Consider the following 20,410-nt stretch of genomic DNA (forward strand, 5'->3'; position numbering starts at 1 on the left):
CCAGAATTTTCTTACTTGCAATTGTTAGTATGTACTTGTGATAAGGAAATAAAAGACACTGAGAGACTTCACTTATTTTAAGTAAAACTTTTCCAGGTTTTAGGGAGGAAGGTATTAGAGTACATCTACAATTGTTTTCAGGGCTTGCTTATTTATTTTTTGTTGTTGTTGTACCAAAAAATCACACATGTTGGCCCTTCTCCAAATACCTATTTTTATCACTTCACTGTGCAATTAGTCATTTGGTTTTAGGCTTTTTTATAAAGTCAATTACTTTGAAATTTACTTTTTATAGAAAGACTTGTCTCTACATGACTCACTTCTTATTCCAAAGGTTATGAGTTGGGCTTCCGAAAGAAGGATATGCATTGAGCTTTCATTATATAATGTTTTGTTATGTAATTAAATATATAATGTTTCATTATATAATGTTGTATTCTGGATTTCTTTGTTTTGTTCTAGAAAGGTCTATTTTTTATATAATTCACAATAATATATGTGTAAATAATTTTTCAAAACACTTTAACCACAATATGGAAAATCTAAGCAGAAAAGGCAACACAGAAGCAATAGGCAGCACAATCACAATACTGGGAATATATACAGAACCTCATATCATATCTCTGAGGACTGCATGAATTTAATTTCAAATTATGAAATAAGTAATATTCTAGATAAAATATAATAGAAATGTTTAAATAAAATACATGAAAAGTATTTTTCCACTCTGCTGTTTCTTCCCTATTCTAATGCTTATTATTTTCCTTTTTGTCTTTTTAATTTTTAAAAATTCTGGAATAAAAATGCAAGCAAGAAAAGGAAAAAAATAACATGCAACTGTTTTGTAGTGGCTGCAAAACCAGTAGAAATGTAGAATACAAAAGCAGAGACTTTGAATTTCATAATGCATCCTCTACTGTTGTCAGTATAGTATTTTCTGTTAATTTGAATTTGTTGTTCCAATTTTTGTGTATTTTTTTTTCTTTCTTTTCCTGCTCCCAAGTTTGGTTCAGAGTGAAACTTCATATAAGAGATCCTAAACAGCAACTTGAGAAAAAGAAACTGGTAGCTTTTTGGTTAGAACATTACGCCAAGAGAGATCACGGGAAGCCCTTAACAGTTGTGTTCGACATGGCTGAAACTGGAATCAGTCACATAGTAAGTATTTTTATTTTTCTTTCTGATTATTTTCTGAATTATTTAATCCAAGTCCCCTTCTCTTCCTCCCCAGGTCCTGTGCAGTCCATTAAACCTAAATAATTTAATGATTGCTCACAGCAGTGATCTGTAAGGCTTCTTCTCATGACTTGAGCTGTTTCCTAGATCCTTTGTTACATATTAAAGTTTACTTTTTAAAGTCTTGTACCGCACATGTCAAATTGAAAACAAATTTTCAAAGTGACCAAGCCAAAATGACTACATGTAGCAGTTGCCCACCAGCTTGCTTTGTGAATTTTCACAGATGATTGTTGTAGGATTTAATTTTTAAGTACCCAAAACATAATAGGCTGAGCCCTCTTTTATTATGTGTGCACTTGCTGCCTCTTCCTGAACAGCTACATTTGCATTGTTGTCATCATTCTTGGATAAATCAAGGCAAGTCAGAAGTGAAGGATGGAAAAATGGGATAAGCATGACAAGTCAGGCCCGCAGATGCAGTGCTAAGACCTTTGAGAATGATGATCTGTTCTGAAAAGCCAGCATCTCCTCCAGCTGGCAGTTCTGTTCCTGTCTCTTTGTTCTTCATACCATATATGCTGTCACTGTGTATTTAAACTGTCTGCATTTCTTAAGTTCCTGTATGCCCCTCTCTCCACCCATTGCATCAGTTGTAATATGAAGACTTGTTTTGCTATCTCCTGGATGGCTAACCATTGTGCTTTTTAGTACTTTGTTGGTAGCTGTAATGGCTGTATTCCAAAATTCACCTTGTGAGCTACAACCTAACTGTTTTGAGGTGCTGATGCAGTATTGTGGGACAGAATACAAGGAAATATATAATGAAAATACCAGTGCCCATGTATTAACAGAATACATGATGTACATCCTCTGACAGCATAAGCAGCGTAACTGAAGTTTGTATTTGAAAGTGAGTATTCAAAACATTATCTGAAATAACACCCAAATGATTGCATTGTATTGCAAAGTAGGTACTCATGCCAGGCATCTGGAACAGCTTCCTATGATATCTGTCCACTGCATTGGCAAAAGAATTTTGGCCCTATTCCATCTTATTTCCATTATACACTTTCTACTTAAAATTATAGTAGAAGATAGATTTTTACCTGCCACAATTTTTGAGACTTGAAATCAAGGACTTTGCACTAAGAAAACTCTATCAGTATCCTTTCTTTTGTAAAATAAGAGGACGAAACGCACTTCCTGCACCTGATGAACATAAGTAAAGCTATATCATGTGAATCGAAAAAAAGTTTTCAAAGAATGGACTTGAAAGTTTGTTCAGTTCTAAAAGTAAAGGCTTTTCACTTTGAACTCTCTATTTTGAATTTTGGAAATTAACTTGATGCTAAGAGTAGTTCACAGAGAAGGCATTGCTTCCAGTATTCCAAGTCCTTCTTTTCTTAGTAACAAAAGCTTAGGTTAATCATGTAATGAAGCTATGCTGAAGAAATTTGCATGCTTATTATTGTGTACAGATACAGAAAAATTCTTTATAAAATACTCTATCTGTTGTCTGAACAGCTGTGATAGAAAGACTTCTGAATTGTAGGCCTGTGTCAGAATCATGTTTGTACTTAAGCCAGGAATAATATTCTCACCCACTTTTCTCAGTTACCTGTCCACCCTGCTAGTATTATGTAAGACTGCTTCATTCAAGCTTGATTTTACACAAATGAGAGGTCCCAACTTTTTTCAGAAGAACAGAAAATTCTGCTGGGGACTTTATACATGTTTCTAGATGTTCTTTGCCTTTGTAAAATTAAGGCAGAACAGTATAGCATAGCCCAGTCTGGTCTATAATACTGGTCATTTTTCACAATATTGCAATTAGGAAAAAAAAAAAACTAATTATTTTAAAAGTAGGATTTCTTCTTTGCCTTGGACATAACTAAAACTGAATCTTGAAGGAAATAAAGAGGATTATGCTAGTTTTGGAAAGCACTCCAGAAAGCAATATCCTATTTGTACAGTAATTTGCAATGTTTTTATATTTGATGAGACTTTGAAATTTTATGTCCTAGGTATTGGCAAATAAGTCTAAGAAAATGTATTTCATAACAATTAGTCATATATCAAGTCAGTAGTCTGCTTTCAGAATTATTTATAGATTTATCGTAGCCACACATAGGATTGAGTCAGTTGCCTGTCTGAAGTAAGCTTCATAGTTTGTTTAGATGCTCATTGGAATTTAGCAAATTGTTCACCTATGTTGTATGAAACCTAAATGTGTATTTATGACCTTTTTCTGAATAGATGCACTTAAGTGTGTTCTTAAATCCTGTGCGCAGATGGAGTGGTAACATATAAAAATTAGAAGATTTAAGGAATTGGATTTTTTTAAGCATTATGTCTTGTTGCCTCTTTGGCCATAATCTTTCATAAATTTATCCTAAAAACATAGCTATGAAATGTTAAAATTTCTACTTGTTCTCCTCCCCATGAAATGATCTTTTTTCCAAAAATTGGCAATTGAGTATCTTCCATTTTCATTAAAGCCTTAGTTGATCAAAGCACATAAGTGTTTGCTTTTACATGACCTCTAGGATTTCATAAGTATTCAGGGAAACAGTATGTTTACTTTTGTTTCAGTGATTCTTCCACACCAGCTGAATCTGTTGTAACCTGGCATGCATACAACTATTTTTCCCTGAAGAATGTTATACTATGCAAAGTTTGTTTGTAGTTTGGTAGAATAAATATGGTAGCATGTAGAATATGTTTTTTGTAGCCTGAGCTAAAGCTTCAGGCCAGTATCGTAATTTTCCATTCTAATGCAGGAATACTGTTACCTATTTCAGGAGGTAAACAATTGCCTCGAAACATTTTGCTTCTTACAGGTTGTTCTGAGATGATGGATTTTAACCTGCAAAACTGAAGTGACTCATGAAATACGTTTTTTGGTTGATTTAATTTAGTAAACTTGACATAGGGATCCTCTGGTGATGTCCATTAGTGTTCATACATGATATATGTCAGCAGTTCCGTGAGGACCAAAAAGGCAGACTGTTCCTCATGGAGTTATTTATAGATATATCGTAGTTGAAGATAGAATTGGTCAAGTATTTGCTGGGGTTTCTTTTTCACTTCCTTTGCTTCATCTGGATTTTGGATTATTTTCTGGAAAAATTTTAAGTATATATATACATTTTCTTTCTAAGGTTGTTTCTTATTTGGTTTTAAGTATGTCATTAAAATCTTATGGTTCAAAAGTTACTCTTGTTATGGAACAGAAGTTCTGATTAATACCTGGTTCTCTAGATTCTCTTAGTTCTAATAAGTGCACCAGGTGCAATCTTTGTTTTACCTTGCCCTTTTTAAAGTGTGTCTTTAAAAAGTCTTTACCAAACCTGTTTTTGTGATCCATGCTACACATGGGTCTGGGCATCAGCTTGAGTACAGCTTTGTTATCTGCAGTTGATGTTAATGAGGTCTGAATGAGACGCTACTAGCAGTAGAACTGCATCTTGTCAGTGGTGTACAACAAAGTAACAGCCTGCTTACTGGTTAGGGGTATTTTTTTTAAGTTTTTATCATTTGGAAATTTATAGATGTAGGAGCGGATGTATGCTGTGGTATCTCTTCCCTTATGCCTAGTTTTCTACCTACTTAATATCTTCATATGGAAAGCATAAATTCATGTCCATAATTTACTAAAGGAATCTCCTTTGTGATTTGCTTTATAGAAGCTTGTTTAGAGGAATAGAGCAGTATGATTGCCTGCATCCTTACTAATTCTTAGCTTATGTGCTTCTACCTAAAGAAGGAGAATAACTTAAAATTAGGATTTCTTGAGGAAAAGGTGGTATTTGAGAAATTTATGAGATGAAAGTCTACAGAGCTCTGTCATTTTCTTCACCTGAGATCAGCAGAGAGAAGTTGATTTTTTTTAGCATGCACTTTTCTGAGCAGAATCTAAACCGTTTTAGATTGTAAGGTGGGGATCATGATTATCATTAGATATCTATAGATTCCATCTAATAACTAAAAATTGTATACATTGACTCTGTAGATCAAGATTTTTAAGTTTTTCACAGAAAATGTCATGCTATTCTGTATACCAGTTTTAGCCATCCCTGTAAGAAGTACAGTTCCATATCTTATTTTCTTTTTTGTTGCCACGGGAGAAATTCCTTTAGAAATAACAGACAAACAAAAAAGCTTTCTCTCTGCCTTTTCCAAGCAAAGTGGTTAATGTTGCATTAGGACCATGCAGGGCAACAAAACCTGTTGAGACATTTTTACAAATAAATATGAGGTAATTCAATTTTGCAGGCAGGATGATGCTCTTACCTGTGACTTAAGAACTGCCTGTCTGCACTGTTAACAAACTAGAGCTGTGTTTTTTATAACAAGCATGAAGGAGTAGGATCATTTTGTTTTTGCAGAACCACAGTTTGATCCTGCAATCTATGGCACGTATCCTGAAGGAACTTCTTTCCAGTGTCTTTGAAACTTTCAGACAGTTTCAGCAAATGCTGTTCACAAGTCTCCCATTGTAGAGTCTTGCTCTGTAGTTAGTATTTTTATCAGAGAACAGAAATATTTTTAACAGCTGTTTGTAGCAGAATAGAATAAGTGATAAACTTTATTTTAAAAGAATATGGAATTCTGAGTTCTTCTCCAGAGCATGTTTCATTTGCTTGTTCCATTGCTAATATAGTCTCATGCACTGTGTCAGCTTTTCTCATTGATATGCAGCCAGGTAATTCTGATAACTCATGTCTTTTTGAAGCAGTTCAAGTAACTAGAATTAATACAGTTATTGAATGGTCTGCTGAATCCTATCGTTCTAATTCTAGACTTATTCAAAATACCCTTATTTTGGGTATTACCCATTCCATCTTCCCTATATCTGATACTGCTGCTTTTGAATAGACAGCGGAAATAAAAGCAGCATGCTCACTAATGCACAGGAGGTTTTAATCGTTACTTGGAAATCTATCGCTGTGTTTATGCTGTTAAATGCATGATACTGTATTTGGCACAAGCAACATCCGGGTGAGATAAATGCTTCTATTAAAGGCTGCCTTCTGCCTCTAAAGATATCCAAGCTTTCAGTTAGTTTATAATTACTGAAGCTTTTAATAAAGCTTTCAGGTTGTGGGTAATCCTCTTGTACTGTTTTTCCCCACTTTACTATCTGTAAATGCTACAACAGTGTGTTTCCATCAGTTCAGCAGCCAGTTCCCCATTTTTACTGTTTTTATGGCAGGCTTTGGATCTTCCATCAGCAGCATATATTTTTCTCTACCTCTGTAAGTCTCCTTTGTAGTAGTAGTAAATATAATAAATATCTTTTACTGTTCAATAAATGCTTACTAAACCTGTATTTTTAATTTTTTTGATTTACGCTGCATTTATTCTGTGCTTTTATTTTAGGACTTGGACTTTGTTCGGTTTATTGTCAACTGTTTTACAGATTATTATCCAAATTTCCTCAGTAAGTATTGTATATTACACGTGAAGCTCTGTAGAGTTGTGTAATAAAAGTACTTGATAATATTGCAGATGATGGGGAGACTAATTTCTTTATTTCAGAAAAAAGTCTTTTTGCATGCACTTTATGTGCATTGTAAAAATAAATAAAAAACATGTCCTGAGAATTTAGGATTTTGACTGAAAGGTCAGTTTAGGTTTTAGAAACAGCCTAATGACATGCAATGTTTTTACATTACAGATTCAGAGTATTTTTGCACTCTTAAGAATCAGCACAATTCTGAGTATAATGTTTATTTATAAAAGACACAGAATCAACTTTTTTTCATTAAATATGAAGAATCTAAGACTTGTTTTACGGATTAAAAATTAATATGCATATCTAGTAGGATTGAATTAGCCTTTGTCCCTCGTTACTTGGGTAGAAGTTCTGAAAACTTGTTGGTATCCTGTAGCAGTCTTCAGGATACAAAAGAATGAATAGCTATAGAAACTATTTGGGAGCAATGGTCTACTCCTTTGAGGGCAGGATTAAGGCACGTTTGGGTACTTGGAAAAACCTGCACACTTGTCTGTTAATTTCTTCTGTATACACAAACACTGAATCATTTTTGCCAGTTCATCTTTCATGCATTCTAAATTTTAAGTCAAAATGTGTCTGTGAAGATTGCAATTATGTACAGGAACTACTAAAACTCTGAATAGTAGATTTCAGCTTGGAAAACTTCAAAAACAAGTGCAGTGTGGTGTTTTTGTTTGTTTTGACATATTCAAGAAAAATATATTTTGGGGCATGTTTTTAATTGAAGTACTAACTTAGGCTTCTTTGCTAAAAGAAAACTTAAATACAGATTTACAAAGGGCTATGCTATTTGCCTAACTGTGAAGAAGAGAAGTGGTGCTGGATATGCCTGTTAACCTTCTTTTCTAGTAAGCAGTTGCTTTTCTAGGTGTAGATAAATTCTCATCTTTTCTCTGCTTTATTTGGAGCAAATATTTATTAATATTTGTATCTCAGAAAAGTAGTACCCCAGAATAGTGTATAACTTCTGATTTTATTGACTGTTTCCCAAGCAAACACCTAATACCTATATATAGAAATAGGATTGTACGTTTCTAAACAATTCTTCAAAATCACTTCTTCAGGGAAGTAAACATGGAGGCTTCTAAAAATGACTATTTGCTTTTTACATGGCCTTTACTGCTGTGCTTCCTATTAAAGAGACAAATACATAATATCTGGTATTCATATTATTTCCTTTTGTCTTTTCAGCGAAGATAGTGATCTTTGAAATGCCATGGATAATGAATGGTAAGTCAATCTACAGAAAAATACTTTTTTTAAATATAGTTAAGTGGTGGAATTTGTGTTAAGCACGCATCTTCAGATTTGTCAATTTTTAGGTTGCATGCTTTTGGTATGTTTTTGTTTTTCCTTCTAGTGTTGCGTTTTGGGTCATACTTTAAATAGTCCTCTTTAAAGTATAGATTGAAACCATATTTAGCTGTTATCAAGGTCTCTCAAGTTTTTGAAGATAAATAGTCTATTCCTTGAATGTTTCCAGCTGTAATCCTTTCAAAGGTAGATCTGTTTTTGATTTAGGGATAGTATCATCAACAAATGGTGGACACTTAAAACCAGGCAAAAATTAGGTTATGCAATTTAAGGGAGATACCTGATGCTGGACACTGTTATGTGCATATATTCTGATGTGTGTATTTTGATAATTATCCTTAGTTATAACACACATGATAAACATGTTTTAAATTTTTTTTTATATTACCTCTGTATTCTTTTTTTGTATATGCACTTTTTTTTTATCAGCACCGAAATTGCTGATATTTGGAAATTCTCTATAGATCTAAACAAGTCTCATTTAAAGCAGCAAAACATTTCAGCTTGGGGAAAGTATATAATTTTTCCAACCTCTCTCTCATTCAGATTTGGAAGCACAATTGCTTTTACTCTTCTTGGCACCTACTGATCTAAGTTTCAAGACAAGGAAATTGTCAGTAGTTAAAATTACTCTTTCCATGAAAGTCTTGTGATGTATTTGCATTCACCTGTAGGAAAGAATATATCCATAAAATATTTTCTGTTTAAATACTTTCTTTTTCTTGCACTGTGTGTCCACAATACAACAGATATTTTCAGAGCAGGTTCTGCCATATTTTATGTCATGTAGCTCATTTGAGTGTTCTATAACATCTACCATAAACTTGAAAAAAATCTTCCTGACAATTTATAATTTTTTTTTTTTAAAGCTGCTTTTAAAATTGTGAAGGGTTGGCTTGGCCCAGATGCAATAAGCATGTTAAAGTTCACAAACAAGAATGAAGTACAGGACTACATTAGTGGAGAGTATTTGCCGCCTCACATGGGTGGAACTGTAAGTACATTAACATTTCAAGGTACTTTTGTAAAGGCTTGAGACATGCTTATTTAAACTACATGCATGGAATTGAAATTTGGCATTTCATGGATGTGAAATTTCTTGAAATTTTCTGTTATGTCAAAATGGTAATTTGTAAATCATGTTAATGTAAAATGAGTTAACTTCATGAGAATTTATTATCTGGCAGTCTTATGTACAAAAGAAGTATAGAAATCTCTTTTGTTAATTGTTTTTATCATTCACTTTTAAGTCATAGGAAATTACTTTTCTTAATTTTCAGAATCAACTCCCCCCCCCCCCACACACAATTTCCAGTTAGTCTCTCCTCCTTCCACTCACGTGATGAATTAGAGAGATTATGTATTGGTTTGTGACACTGAAGTTCTGCAAACAGAGAACAGGTGTCAAGGCCCTCTGAAATTTCTCATCCTGCTCCAAAGTTATGATTCAGTAAAGACAATCATATTTCAATTTTCTTTCCTTTATTGTCCCTTGGGCTACTTTTTTTTTTTAAGCATGGATATGGAAGTTTTTTTTTTTTTTTAAAGAACATGTTAGAGCTCCAGAGAGTATACTGTGATCCAGTATCACTTGGCTAGAAGTTAAGTCCTGTCCTAGTGCAATCTAAATGGTAAAGTAGCACAAGTATCTTGCACAACAAATTGCATTTTTTGCAAAGCTAGTAAATCATAGCTTGTATAATCTCTACAATAGAATTTGAAAAAAAGAATGTTTTTCTCCTTTAAAATATTTGCAGACAGGATACAGTAATGGTATAATCCCACTGTAGAGGAGTTATTAACTATTCTTTTTTCCCATTTTTTCTAAGTGTTTCTTGTATTTACAGAGCTAACAGTATGGAGAAAAGAAAAATTTTGCTTCAGTCTGAGTAGGAGAAGCTTGTTTCTTTGAAGTCAAGGTGGAGTTCTGGTAGCCAGAACATATGAAATAGTGTTACTTTGGGAATAGAAAAAGATGAAGTTACCTTGTTTTTTATTTGACTGAAAGTAGCACCCCTTAAAAAGCAGTTTTTATGTCATTAGGGCAAGAAACCTGTGACAAAAAGATGATAACATCTTCCTGCCTGGAGAATTGCTGCCCTAGTTCCATGCTGTTGTAAAAGAACTCATTACAGAAAGCTGAAATCTCTGACTTTCAGGAGTGGCCATGGAGGGAATGGCTGATTGTGCCTCGAGTGGCTTCAGTAAGGATTGGGATGGAATTTAGTAATGCTTTTGGGCCCAGCTCCCACAACAGGGTGTATTGTCTTGTTGTTGCAATAGAGAGAAAAGTTCTTTTCTTCATTCTTAGAGTCAAATATCTCCTGTCTGCTTTTGATACAGTCTTACCTGACAATTAAGTCTTCGAAGAATGAATTTTGAGGCTTTGCTTACTGTCTTTCTGAAGTAAATGCTTGAGCACACAGTCTTCAAGTTATGCTTTATCCTCCCTGGGTTCTGAAAGGTCTCGTGGCCATTTAATGATACTTGACAAAGCTAGCTTCATGTTGCCCATCTTCGAAGAACATAAATTCCAAATCATACAGCAGTTTATCCAAACCTGTGATAAGTTGCTGTGACAGAAAGAAATTAGTGGAATATGAGTGCATTTACTTAACAAAAATTCTAAGCATATCAACAATTTCAAAAAACAGCTCTATTTCTGCATATTAAAAGCCCTGTATTTTGAACTACCAGGTATATTTTTCTAAATATTGAGCCTTCAGTGTCCAGAAGAAAGAAAACTTACTGACCTTTTCTTAGGATGCAGCTTTTCATGGTGCAGTTAACCTTGGCTCCTGTTGAGGTAACTGGAGTCTCTGAACAAGAGTGAATTTACCAGTTTTGTTCTCAAGGCTGGCTTCTTGAGGCTGTATTTAGTTTATACAAACTCTCATTCTTTTCGCTCAAGCATTTTTTTTTTTCCTCCTTCTAATTTCTTTGTTTCTGTCTTTGTTTCTCCGCCTTTTAGGAAAAGATCATCAGATTTGCAACTAGCATGGCATGGGTGAAGAGCAAAGCACATCTGTCCTTAGGTTGTACTCCACACTGTAGCCATAAGTTAGATTCTCTCAATTCTCTGCTTTCTTCTGTGTCTCTTGTTAGGCTCCACCCTGGAAAAGCCAGATTATGCCAGATGTAAACAGCTGGTGGAACAGCTCATTTAGCTAGTTACTTTAGGAAAATACAAAAAAAAGTGCTGTAGAACCTAGGTATCCAAGAAGAATGGTAGAGACCAATTTCAGAATTTTAAAAAATCCATTTTAGAAATTTGCAATGTTGAACTGTGTGAACGGTGATTCCTTTGCTTAATCTACAGAACTGTTTTGCAGCTCTCTATATGTAGCCTTTATGCTTCCATAGCTCAGTCAAATATCTTTAAGTTTTGGTTTACTGGAGTTCAGGGTTGCTCACAGGATAAATTTGAGGCTTTCCTTAGCCTTCTGGGGGTTACCATGGAAGTCCTTTAATCAACTGTCACCCAGCTGAGAAAGGAGGGAAATGATTTACTCTTTTTTTTGGACAACTGGTGGACAAATGTGTCTCTAGATAGCAAAAGCATTAAAACTAATTATGTAAAACAAACTTGGATTTTGCAAGACATGGGATTATAAACTTACATAAGTTCCATCCAATCCCCATCAGTGTTGGCTGTGGCTATCTCCATACTGCTAATTAAGAGGGGCTACATACCACGTGCCTGGCTCTGAGTGATTCTTGTCCACCCTGTGTAGAACTCCCTCTCTTTATAGTAGGTTTGTCCTGGAGAACTAGCTGGAGCTGGCCAAAACAGATCTAGGAGCAAGTCAATGATAAAGCAGTCTGGAAATTTAGGGTCAGGTGTCCAAAAGTCACTCCCTAATCCTTTTTGTTTAATAACATATTTATGCACTTAGGAAATGTTCTCTTTCATATTTGTTGTAGTTCGCCTTCTACAAGACTGGTTCCAGATGTTGATGCTGGAACAGTCCAATTAGAATTCTTTAAATATTAGTTTTTCTGGCTAGCCAGGGAAGTTCGTTGCTTAGGGTCTTCAATAACATTTTGTGCAGGATTGAATATGTATACATGCAGTAGGATTTTAGATTGTGTATTCGCACAGTTTAGTCTTGTCAGGGTGGGCAGTTCATCCTTGATAAATCCAAGGTTCCCTCTACTAGCGCCATTGCTGAACAATGTGTACAACTACAATGCTGTGCTCTTCACAGAGGTTATCTCTCTAAATTGATAGTTCATGGCCTATGTTTCCTTGGAAGCACCTTTTTATAGATGAGTGGCCTGAAATTAAGACATCACTGGGCCTTTTGCATGTGATTTCACAGCCCCTGCAAACATGTAATCCGAGAAAATACCACTGCCATGCTTCATATTGCCAAACATAGTGGTCTCTGCATCCCCTTTGAAAGAAAGCCATTGGTCCGTACAATGAATACATCAAGCATTGAAAAAAATCTGTCATGTTTAGCTGACTAAGATTTTGAACCTATTAATAGATAAGCCCAAGTCATTGAAACCAATGGATTGTGATTGGGAAGTGTGGAACTTCAGGCTGTCCCAGTGATGAGATTCTGTTCAGTTGTAGAAGTTACTCATCATGATGCATTAATGTGACCAAGTGAGGTGTGCAGCAAAATTAGTGTCTCTTTTTAAGCTCGCTTTGTCGTATGTTCTTGATTATATGCTGGAGTTGGATGAAAAAGCTCTATTAGTTTGGCTAAAGGGAACTTGGTTATTTCTGCCTTGTGTTTGCAAGTGGAGGATCTCGATATTCTGCAAGCCTAACATAGTGTTTCTAACAGTCTGGAATCTTTTCTTCTAACAGTGAATCTGTCCCTTACTGATACTTAAAGATTGTCCTTTAGGTCCTTAATAGAACACTGAATACCTGTTCCTTTCATCTTCCAGCTAAAGATCCACAGCTATTGCTTCAGCCTGAAGGATAGGAAGAGATTCAGGTCTTGATCAGAGATTAGCAGAAAATGTTCTCTGGGATTTCTTTGAAAGTCCCAGTCTAAGTTTTTTCCTAAGATCACGTCGTTGTTGCTGTTTGGGAAGACAAACCTGCTTGTGGAGAACACTCTTGAAACACCATTCCTGTAACTCCTTTCTGGTGGCATAGTTTGGGAACTGCAGGTGTGGCTTGAGTCTAGCTTCACAGGAATTAAAGATGTATTATTTCCCCCGTCCCACTGGAAAAGCTAACCAATTGATTCAGTTCGCTCAGAGTTTAAAACTGCTTGAAATTGCAGCAGGAAGAGAGCACTGTTAATGTTCCTAATACTATATGTGATAGAACTGTTTTGAGAGTGTTAAGAGTAATTCTAGTTAACAGAAACTGGTCTTTCTTGGTCCTCCAATAGAAGTGATACTTTTATTATAGAAGCAGTGAGGACTTCACTATGCTGCTTCTACATTACTTAAGTGTCTTGAACATAGTCTTTAAATTGATTTGCAATTCCATTTTTTTCTAGTTAAAAAAAAAATATATATATATATATATATAAGAAGGGCATGAGATACAGGGTATGTTAAGGGTCCAAATAATAAACTGAACTTGAAGGATTGCTTTTTAAAAAACTATTGCTATTATTAATCTAAAATACAAAGAACAGCTGAAATTGTTTAGCTTTTTAGAACATTCTTTAGAAACAGTGGTCAGTTCTAGGAAACTTGGTTTAAAACCTAACAATGGTAGCAAAACTTCAGAGCTAAGACTGTGAATGCTGATTTCTGACAAACCAAATTTTACAGTCCAACTGTGTATCTATAAGTAATGACAGTAGTTTTAATTCAGCGGCTTTATTAGGTGACTGTCTTTATTTGTCTATTAGTGATGGTAAAATTAAAACTATTGATAGTGTTAACTTTCTGCACATGGGCTCATTTTAAAATGTATAAATTAAATGTATAATTATGTGACAAAAATTTTAATAGATAGTATTTCCATTTTAAAATATACCAGAGAAAGCACGTTTCATCCTCCAAAATAAATTCCTTTAAAAATCTCCTTATGTTTTAGGATTCTTTCAAGTATAGTTATCCTCCATTGGTGGATGATGATTTTCAAACTCCTTTATGTGAAAATGGGCCTGTTACTAGTGAAGATGAGCATGAAAGTAAAGAAGAGATAGATGTGGACACCAAGGAGACTGGGGATCCCAGTGAAGAACAAAACCTTATTCCGAAAAAGGTATTTAATTCTTATTAAAGTTGAGGCAAAACTACTTATATGTCTACCAAGTGGGACAGGAGGCATATGATTTTTTTCTTTTCAGGTTTTTACTTTGTATTTTGATTTCCCCCCCCAGTTTGAAATAAGTACTCGGTAAAACTGAAAATTATATTTACAGTTTTGGCTTTCCTTCTTACTTTGAACAGATTTTGCTGTTAAGACCAGCTTCGTGCTTCTGAATGTGTAAAATGTGTACTGAATATTTAGTATGTCTCTGGAATTTAATGGATTGTACAGTAAAATTTAAAAAGTTTGTGCATTAATTTTGTTTCCAAAGATCATGTTTTTCTAGTTAGTCCGTTTTTAATCTTTACTCAGAACATCTTGTAATATGAGTGTTAAAACGTCTAGTTTTCTAGACATATCTAGACAATTTCTAGTTTTCTTTTAAAATCAGTATATGCAAGAGAAAATATTAAAACTGTCTGTTGATGCTTCACCAGATGTTAATCTGTCCTTTTTTTCTTTCTTTTTTTTTAACTATTGATTAAAATCTCAACATATAAAAGTCATTGTTTAGTCTCAGGAGAAGTTGTATCCCTAATCTCTCAATCCTGTGTTGAAAATACAGTCTTCCTGCAGTGGTGTGATATTAAGGAATATGCAATGATAGTCAGTGGGGATATTGTTCTTGAAAACAGCAGGAAAAATCTGAAATTCATCACTCAAGGCCATAATTAATTTTGGAATATGAATCACAAAACTTTTGGTTAATGGAACGTAAAAACTTAATATTACATTTTGTTTCATTTCCTGTTTTAACTTTTTGCCAGAATAATTTGAAACGCGTATCATTTAGAATAGTTGAGCTGTTCTTTGCAACTTGGCCAGCTATTTGGATAATGTAATTTCACTGACTTTAAGGCCAAAAGGAAGCATGATATAACTATCATGACTTCCTGACCATTAGCTCAGTAACAACATGGATGAGCCCCACTTAACATAGGAGTCTGCTTCAGTGCTTAGCCCCTCAATGGTTGTTGCTGGTTTTGTTTTGTTTTTTCTGATTTGTTTGGTTTACTTTAGTTTTCTACTTACGGTCATTTTTTTCCTTTTCTTCTAAGTGTTAAAAATAATGGTTTAGTTTATGGTATCTTCTCTGTAATACAGCATAATCAAGCTGCTAACCAGTCTTTTCAATCAACTAAGCAGATTGACATTTAAACTTGTCATGTATCAATTACTTTTAAGGCATCTTGCATCTTTAACATGCTCTTAAAATTTTGGACCGTATCTCATTGTTGATACAATTTCTGCAAGAAGTAGATTATTGTTTTATTTCTACTCTCCACTCGCTTATCTTCTGTTCATATGTTCAAGATTAATATTTGCCCTTTCTTCCAAAGCAAGCATACCATTGTTTGCCACTTTAATGTTATGTCCTTTTTCAAAATCTGTTTTTCAGGAAACAGGCCCTCATTCTCTTGAAATAGTTGACATTTCTTATTTCTAAATTAATTATTTTGTACTTGGCTATATCTAAATATAAATAATCAAATAGGCCAGGTTCCAAAGTGATAGATTTTGAGTGATCTGTGAGACTTCATTGCCTTCATTGTTATTTATTGCACTGGCAGTCTTTAACTGTGGGCTTTTGTCATCACTGAAAATTTGCCTGATTTATTTTATATATGTATGCCTCCTCTCATCCCATAGAAGTGCCTGTTTCTTTCTACAGAGTAGAGGGACCAATGAGTAATAAACTTAGTTGTAAATGCCTGTCCTGCAGAAACTTGCATTTGTCCAGAGGAATTCCACCTTTAATGTATACTCTAGTAATATTTTCGCTGATGGTGACTTTAATCAGAATAATGTAAATAAAGCCAAACACATTACTAGTGTACTGTATTTAAACCTTAAACTTCCAATATAACTATTATTATAAAGAATGAAATTAAATTGCTGTGTGTGTGATTTTGTTTTTAGAAGACCTCTTCCACAAAATCTTAAATTTCATCCATTCCCTTACTTCAAATTTACATAAACTGAATTCTCTTCAGGCCTTCTGTTTGTATTTTAACTGGAATAAAAATAAGGCTAAACAAACTATTTAGCTAGCTGATCTCGATGAGCCATCATGCCACTTATTTTTTCAGTCTTCTCTATTTTTCCCCCCTGTTGTTTTGCATTTTGTTAAAAAACAGAGAATTCTGGAATTATATGATGTATATTCAGGCTTGTTGACATGTATGCCTTCTTAATCTAGTAGAGGAAGAAAGCCTCAGAACCTAAGGTATCTGCAGTTCTGGATGCACCAATTCAATCAGCATTTCTTTTTTTTTCTTCTTCAATACCTTAGAATTCAATCTAAAAAGTAATGAAGATATATTTAACAGCTCTGAAATACGATGAGGTGCAGAACTGTTGTTGTGTTTTCTGTTCAGTGTTGTAATGATTGTATTGGCGTGTCTGTTCTGATTCTGTTTTGCAGTGGAAGAATAAGTAAAGTAACATCAGTGCTTTGTAAATTGAAATATTTGAAGTAGTATAACTTATGGGCTTGGTGCTTTTAAAAATAACCATCTCGGGCATCAAGAAAATACCTGCAAAAAGCAGAGAAGTTGTGTTTTATGCATGCTTAATATATAATGTAACTTCTTATGCAAAAACATTTTATGCAGTGGACTTCCAGCAGCTTCAGGAAATGCATATTAAGCTTGGTCTTTAGTATACATATTGTTGAAATGAGCTGCCTCGTGTTGTTTGCTGATGAAATACCTATATGAGTTTAACATGTATGAGCCAGGTTTCTACTTAATCTTTATAATTGTCATTTTTACTCAGATGAATTCTGTAGAACAAATTCCCAAATCAGAGGAAACTGACAAAACAGATTTCAAACCAAAAAATGCAAAGAAAGCACTAACCACTTTTAAAGGACCTTTATTACATATCAGGTAATAATAATTTTCCTTTTTAATGCTTTTTCACAATGTGCTTTGGACATTTGATTATGGAGCTAGTTACAATTTTTGAGAGACTGTTTTTTTCTGAATATTAGAGAAAACAAACAATATTTATAAACATGAATTAATTAAATGAATACCTTTTAAGATCCCCCCCTCCACCAAAGCCCATAAACAATTTTCTGGATTTGAGTGTGTTGCTTTTAATTAATTTTTTTGACATAACCATTGGCATGCTTTATGCTGATTAATAGATGCATATTTCATTTATACTGGGAAACTCACTCATTTGATTTAGTTAAACCAATGTATATCAGTAATGAGAATGCATAGTGGTTTAACTTTGGCTTCTTAAGCCAACAAAATTTTAAGCGATCTGTTTGCTAAGACAGCTTTCTGATAAATTTTCTTTAAATTGTTTTTAAATTAGGGTGGCTTAAATGTCTGTGCTAGTAATTTGCACCAATAAAGCCAAATTTAAAAGCGTATGATTCTTTCAGTGAGGGAAGTGCTGTGTATAAACGGCATCTCTGCTCAGAAGATTTCGTCACTGAAGATTCATACGTCTTGCAGTTAATCTGCTTTGTATCAGGAAATTTGAAGAAAAATGAATTAGCTGATATCTTTTTTTTCTTTCCACTGCCTTTTCAAGTTAAGTTGCTTGTTTAGAAATTGATTTAGATGTTAACTTTTATTTTCATTTCCAGTTTGCTATTAGGTGAATGAAGAAAATGTCTAATTTATAGATAATTTCTTAGGTGAGCTAACTTCATAAGTGCTGACTAAATTAGATTTGGAATGAATTTGAATAATGACATGTTTGTTAGCATTTAAAATATTTGCGTGTGTGAAATGTTTCTGGTTTTGAAATGAAAATCAGCTATATTGTCCTTTGTGTGCCAACCCGTCCTCCGTATAGTCCTGATTTCCTGTATGGCAGGACAAAGGCAGAGATTGCAGATTTGATTTCTAAAAGAATTTCTAAAATCTATGAACTTCTACTTAGATTTTCTTTGAAGAAATAAGTCAGATATAGGATATTTTCCTTTTTTTTCTCCCCGTGACAAAAGAAGATATTTCCTTGCACTGATGTCTTTAAAAACAAATTTTAAAAGGTACTTTTTTTCTTAAAATCTTTTAATCTCTACCACTGGAATAGAAGTGTTGGAGTTTATGCAAATTATAAGGAAGAATAAATTTAGTCAAGTATAGAGATGCTGATACTGTAGTTTTGCTGTCAGGGAAAATAAAATACTGGTGTCTCCATTGTCCCTACTGTTCATTCCTTACAAAAACTCATGAGAAAGTATGCTACCCACAACTGTTCTTTATAAATATTCTAACTCTGTAGAAGCTAGAGTTAATTTTGATTTCCTGGAATCTCTTTGGGCCTTGAATTCTGATGCAGTTTATAACCAGATAACCAGCAGTCCTCCAGCCACAGGCACCTATATCAAAGATGAGGCATGAACTAGAGTACAAGCTCTGCCAGCATGACTAGCTTGTATTTTTGCTGATACTGGCACTGCCATGTGACAGGAGCAGCAGAGACTAAAAGGAAGCTGAGGCACAGCAGTGCTGCTACAACAGAAATTGCCAAGAACCAGTAACCTTTCTGTGCCTTCTGGGGTTGCTGCTGCTGCAAAAGCTCAGTTGAGGCCGCCTTCGACCTCTCCCGCCACTACACAAATATTCCTCACCTAGCACTACTTGCTACATTTGGCTCTGGTGTATGGCCAAAGCTAACTAATAAGCAGGACATTTTCAAAGTTGTGCTCTTCTGTTTCTCACGTTTATAGCCACGCTCACTTGATCTGTCTTGCCCTAGTTTAGACCACTACTGCATTTTCCATGAATACCTCTCTCTAAAATATTGGTCCTCCTGATTAATAAATGAATAAATTTGGTAAGAGAGCAGGGAGGTGTAGCTGTTCACTTGCACTGTCTGGCAGAAAACTCTCATGTTGTATTGTGTCCTGAAGACTAGAGTTCCTAGTACAAGCTGAAATGCTTACTCCCCTGTATCTCAGATGTAAGGAAAATAGGGTTTCTGAAGGAATGTAAAATCTTGTGTGCTACTTTAAAATAAAACATATATATGCATATGCATTATACTATGCTGCTGTTTGACTTGATGGACAGTATGCCTACAAAGCTGGCCCTTAAGCCTGTTTTTTTTTTAATCCTGTCTGTTGCCACAGTTGGTATAGCAAGAAATGTCAGGCTTTACTAGCTCTGCCACAACATCCCTTTCTTCGAGCTCTTTTTTTGCTCATTTTTGACATTAATTTTAACACTTTCCAGTGTCATTCATGCTTTGTTTTGCAATTTGTGTAACATTCACATTGCAATAGGGTGGTATTGATATCTGAAGTATCTAATAGCTACAGTCCTTCGTTTCTTTACTTGTTGCTTACTGAAGTTGAGTTTGGGAACAGGGGGAAAAGATCTGAGACAAGGGGATACAGTTACGCAATTAATTTTGTTTAAACCCATCAGTTTGTTACTGCGTGCCTGCCTTAGCACAGTTATTCCTGCCTCCCCACCAAAAAAAAAAAAAAAATAGTCAAGTGAACTGTCTAGTGCCTTATAAAATGTAGTTACTCTTCCCTGCCTTCAAGCTTGCCCTAAAGCCCCAAGTATTTTTCTTCTCTGCTAATATCCTGTTTTGCTTAAATGAGAAGGAAGGAAGGATTGGTGTTGTGAAAGGAGATCCTTTGAGGGAGAACAGGTCAAACTAACATAAAATTGACATTCTAAAAATGGGGAGAAGAAAAAAAAAAAAACCCTCACAATATAAGATTATGCTCATTTTTTGGAAAAGGCTTTATGTCAAAGAATATGGCCGTTCTTTATGTACTCTTAACAAGACTTATTAAAAGAAAATAGTTCTTTCCCTGTTACTTAAGCTTTCTCTCAGCTTGTGGGATGTGAGCATGCCCTGCTTTCAGCATAGTAGTTTTCATTTGAATGCTTATTCCAAGATGAGTTGTGCTACTGTGATATCATTTTAAAAGATTTTATGCATGAGTTTTTAAACTGCACAAGAACATTTAAAAAAAAGACAAAACTTTAAATTCTTTTGTGGAGCTCTGCATGTGTCTCCAGAAATGTGTGAAGTCTGACTCATAAGTACAAGTGCATCTAGCTATAGCAGTTGAAATGATTACTACCCCAAATATCTGCCTGTTCCTGTTATGTATGTACTGTACCTGTTACAGGGATAGCTGAGTGAGATAGAAATTACTTCTTGGCTAT

The 20,410-nt window shown here is 34.5% G+C and overlaps 1 protein-coding gene across 2 annotated transcripts in view; it reads left to right on the forward strand.

Moving 5' to 3' along the window:
- The window catches only part of MOSPD2 (motile sperm domain containing 2), a 46,562-nt gene that overhangs the window by 7,149 nt on the left and 19,003 nt on the right, over positions 1-20,410 (forward strand). For both annotated transcript variants that reach the window (XM_067296848.1, XM_067296854.1), the window contains exons 5-10: positions 1,004-1,158; positions 6,562-6,622; positions 7,892-7,930; positions 8,884-9,008; positions 14,034-14,204; positions 17,031-17,143. In XM_067296848.1, coding sequence (XP_067152949.1) covers positions 1,004-1,158; positions 6,562-6,622; positions 7,892-7,930; positions 8,884-9,008; positions 14,034-14,204; positions 17,031-17,143 — 664 coding nt within the window. The remainder of the gene's footprint in view (positions 1-1,003; positions 1,159-6,561; positions 6,623-7,891; positions 7,931-8,883; positions 9,009-14,033; positions 14,205-17,030; positions 17,144-20,410) is intronic.

The sequence above is a fragment of the Apteryx mantelli genome, chromosome 1 (assembly GCF_036417845.1).
Source record: "Apteryx mantelli isolate bAptMan1 chromosome 1, bAptMan1.hap1, whole genome shotgun sequence".
In the NCBI taxonomy this organism is placed as follows: Eukaryota; Metazoa; Chordata; class Aves; order Apterygiformes; family Apterygidae; genus Apteryx; species Apteryx mantelli.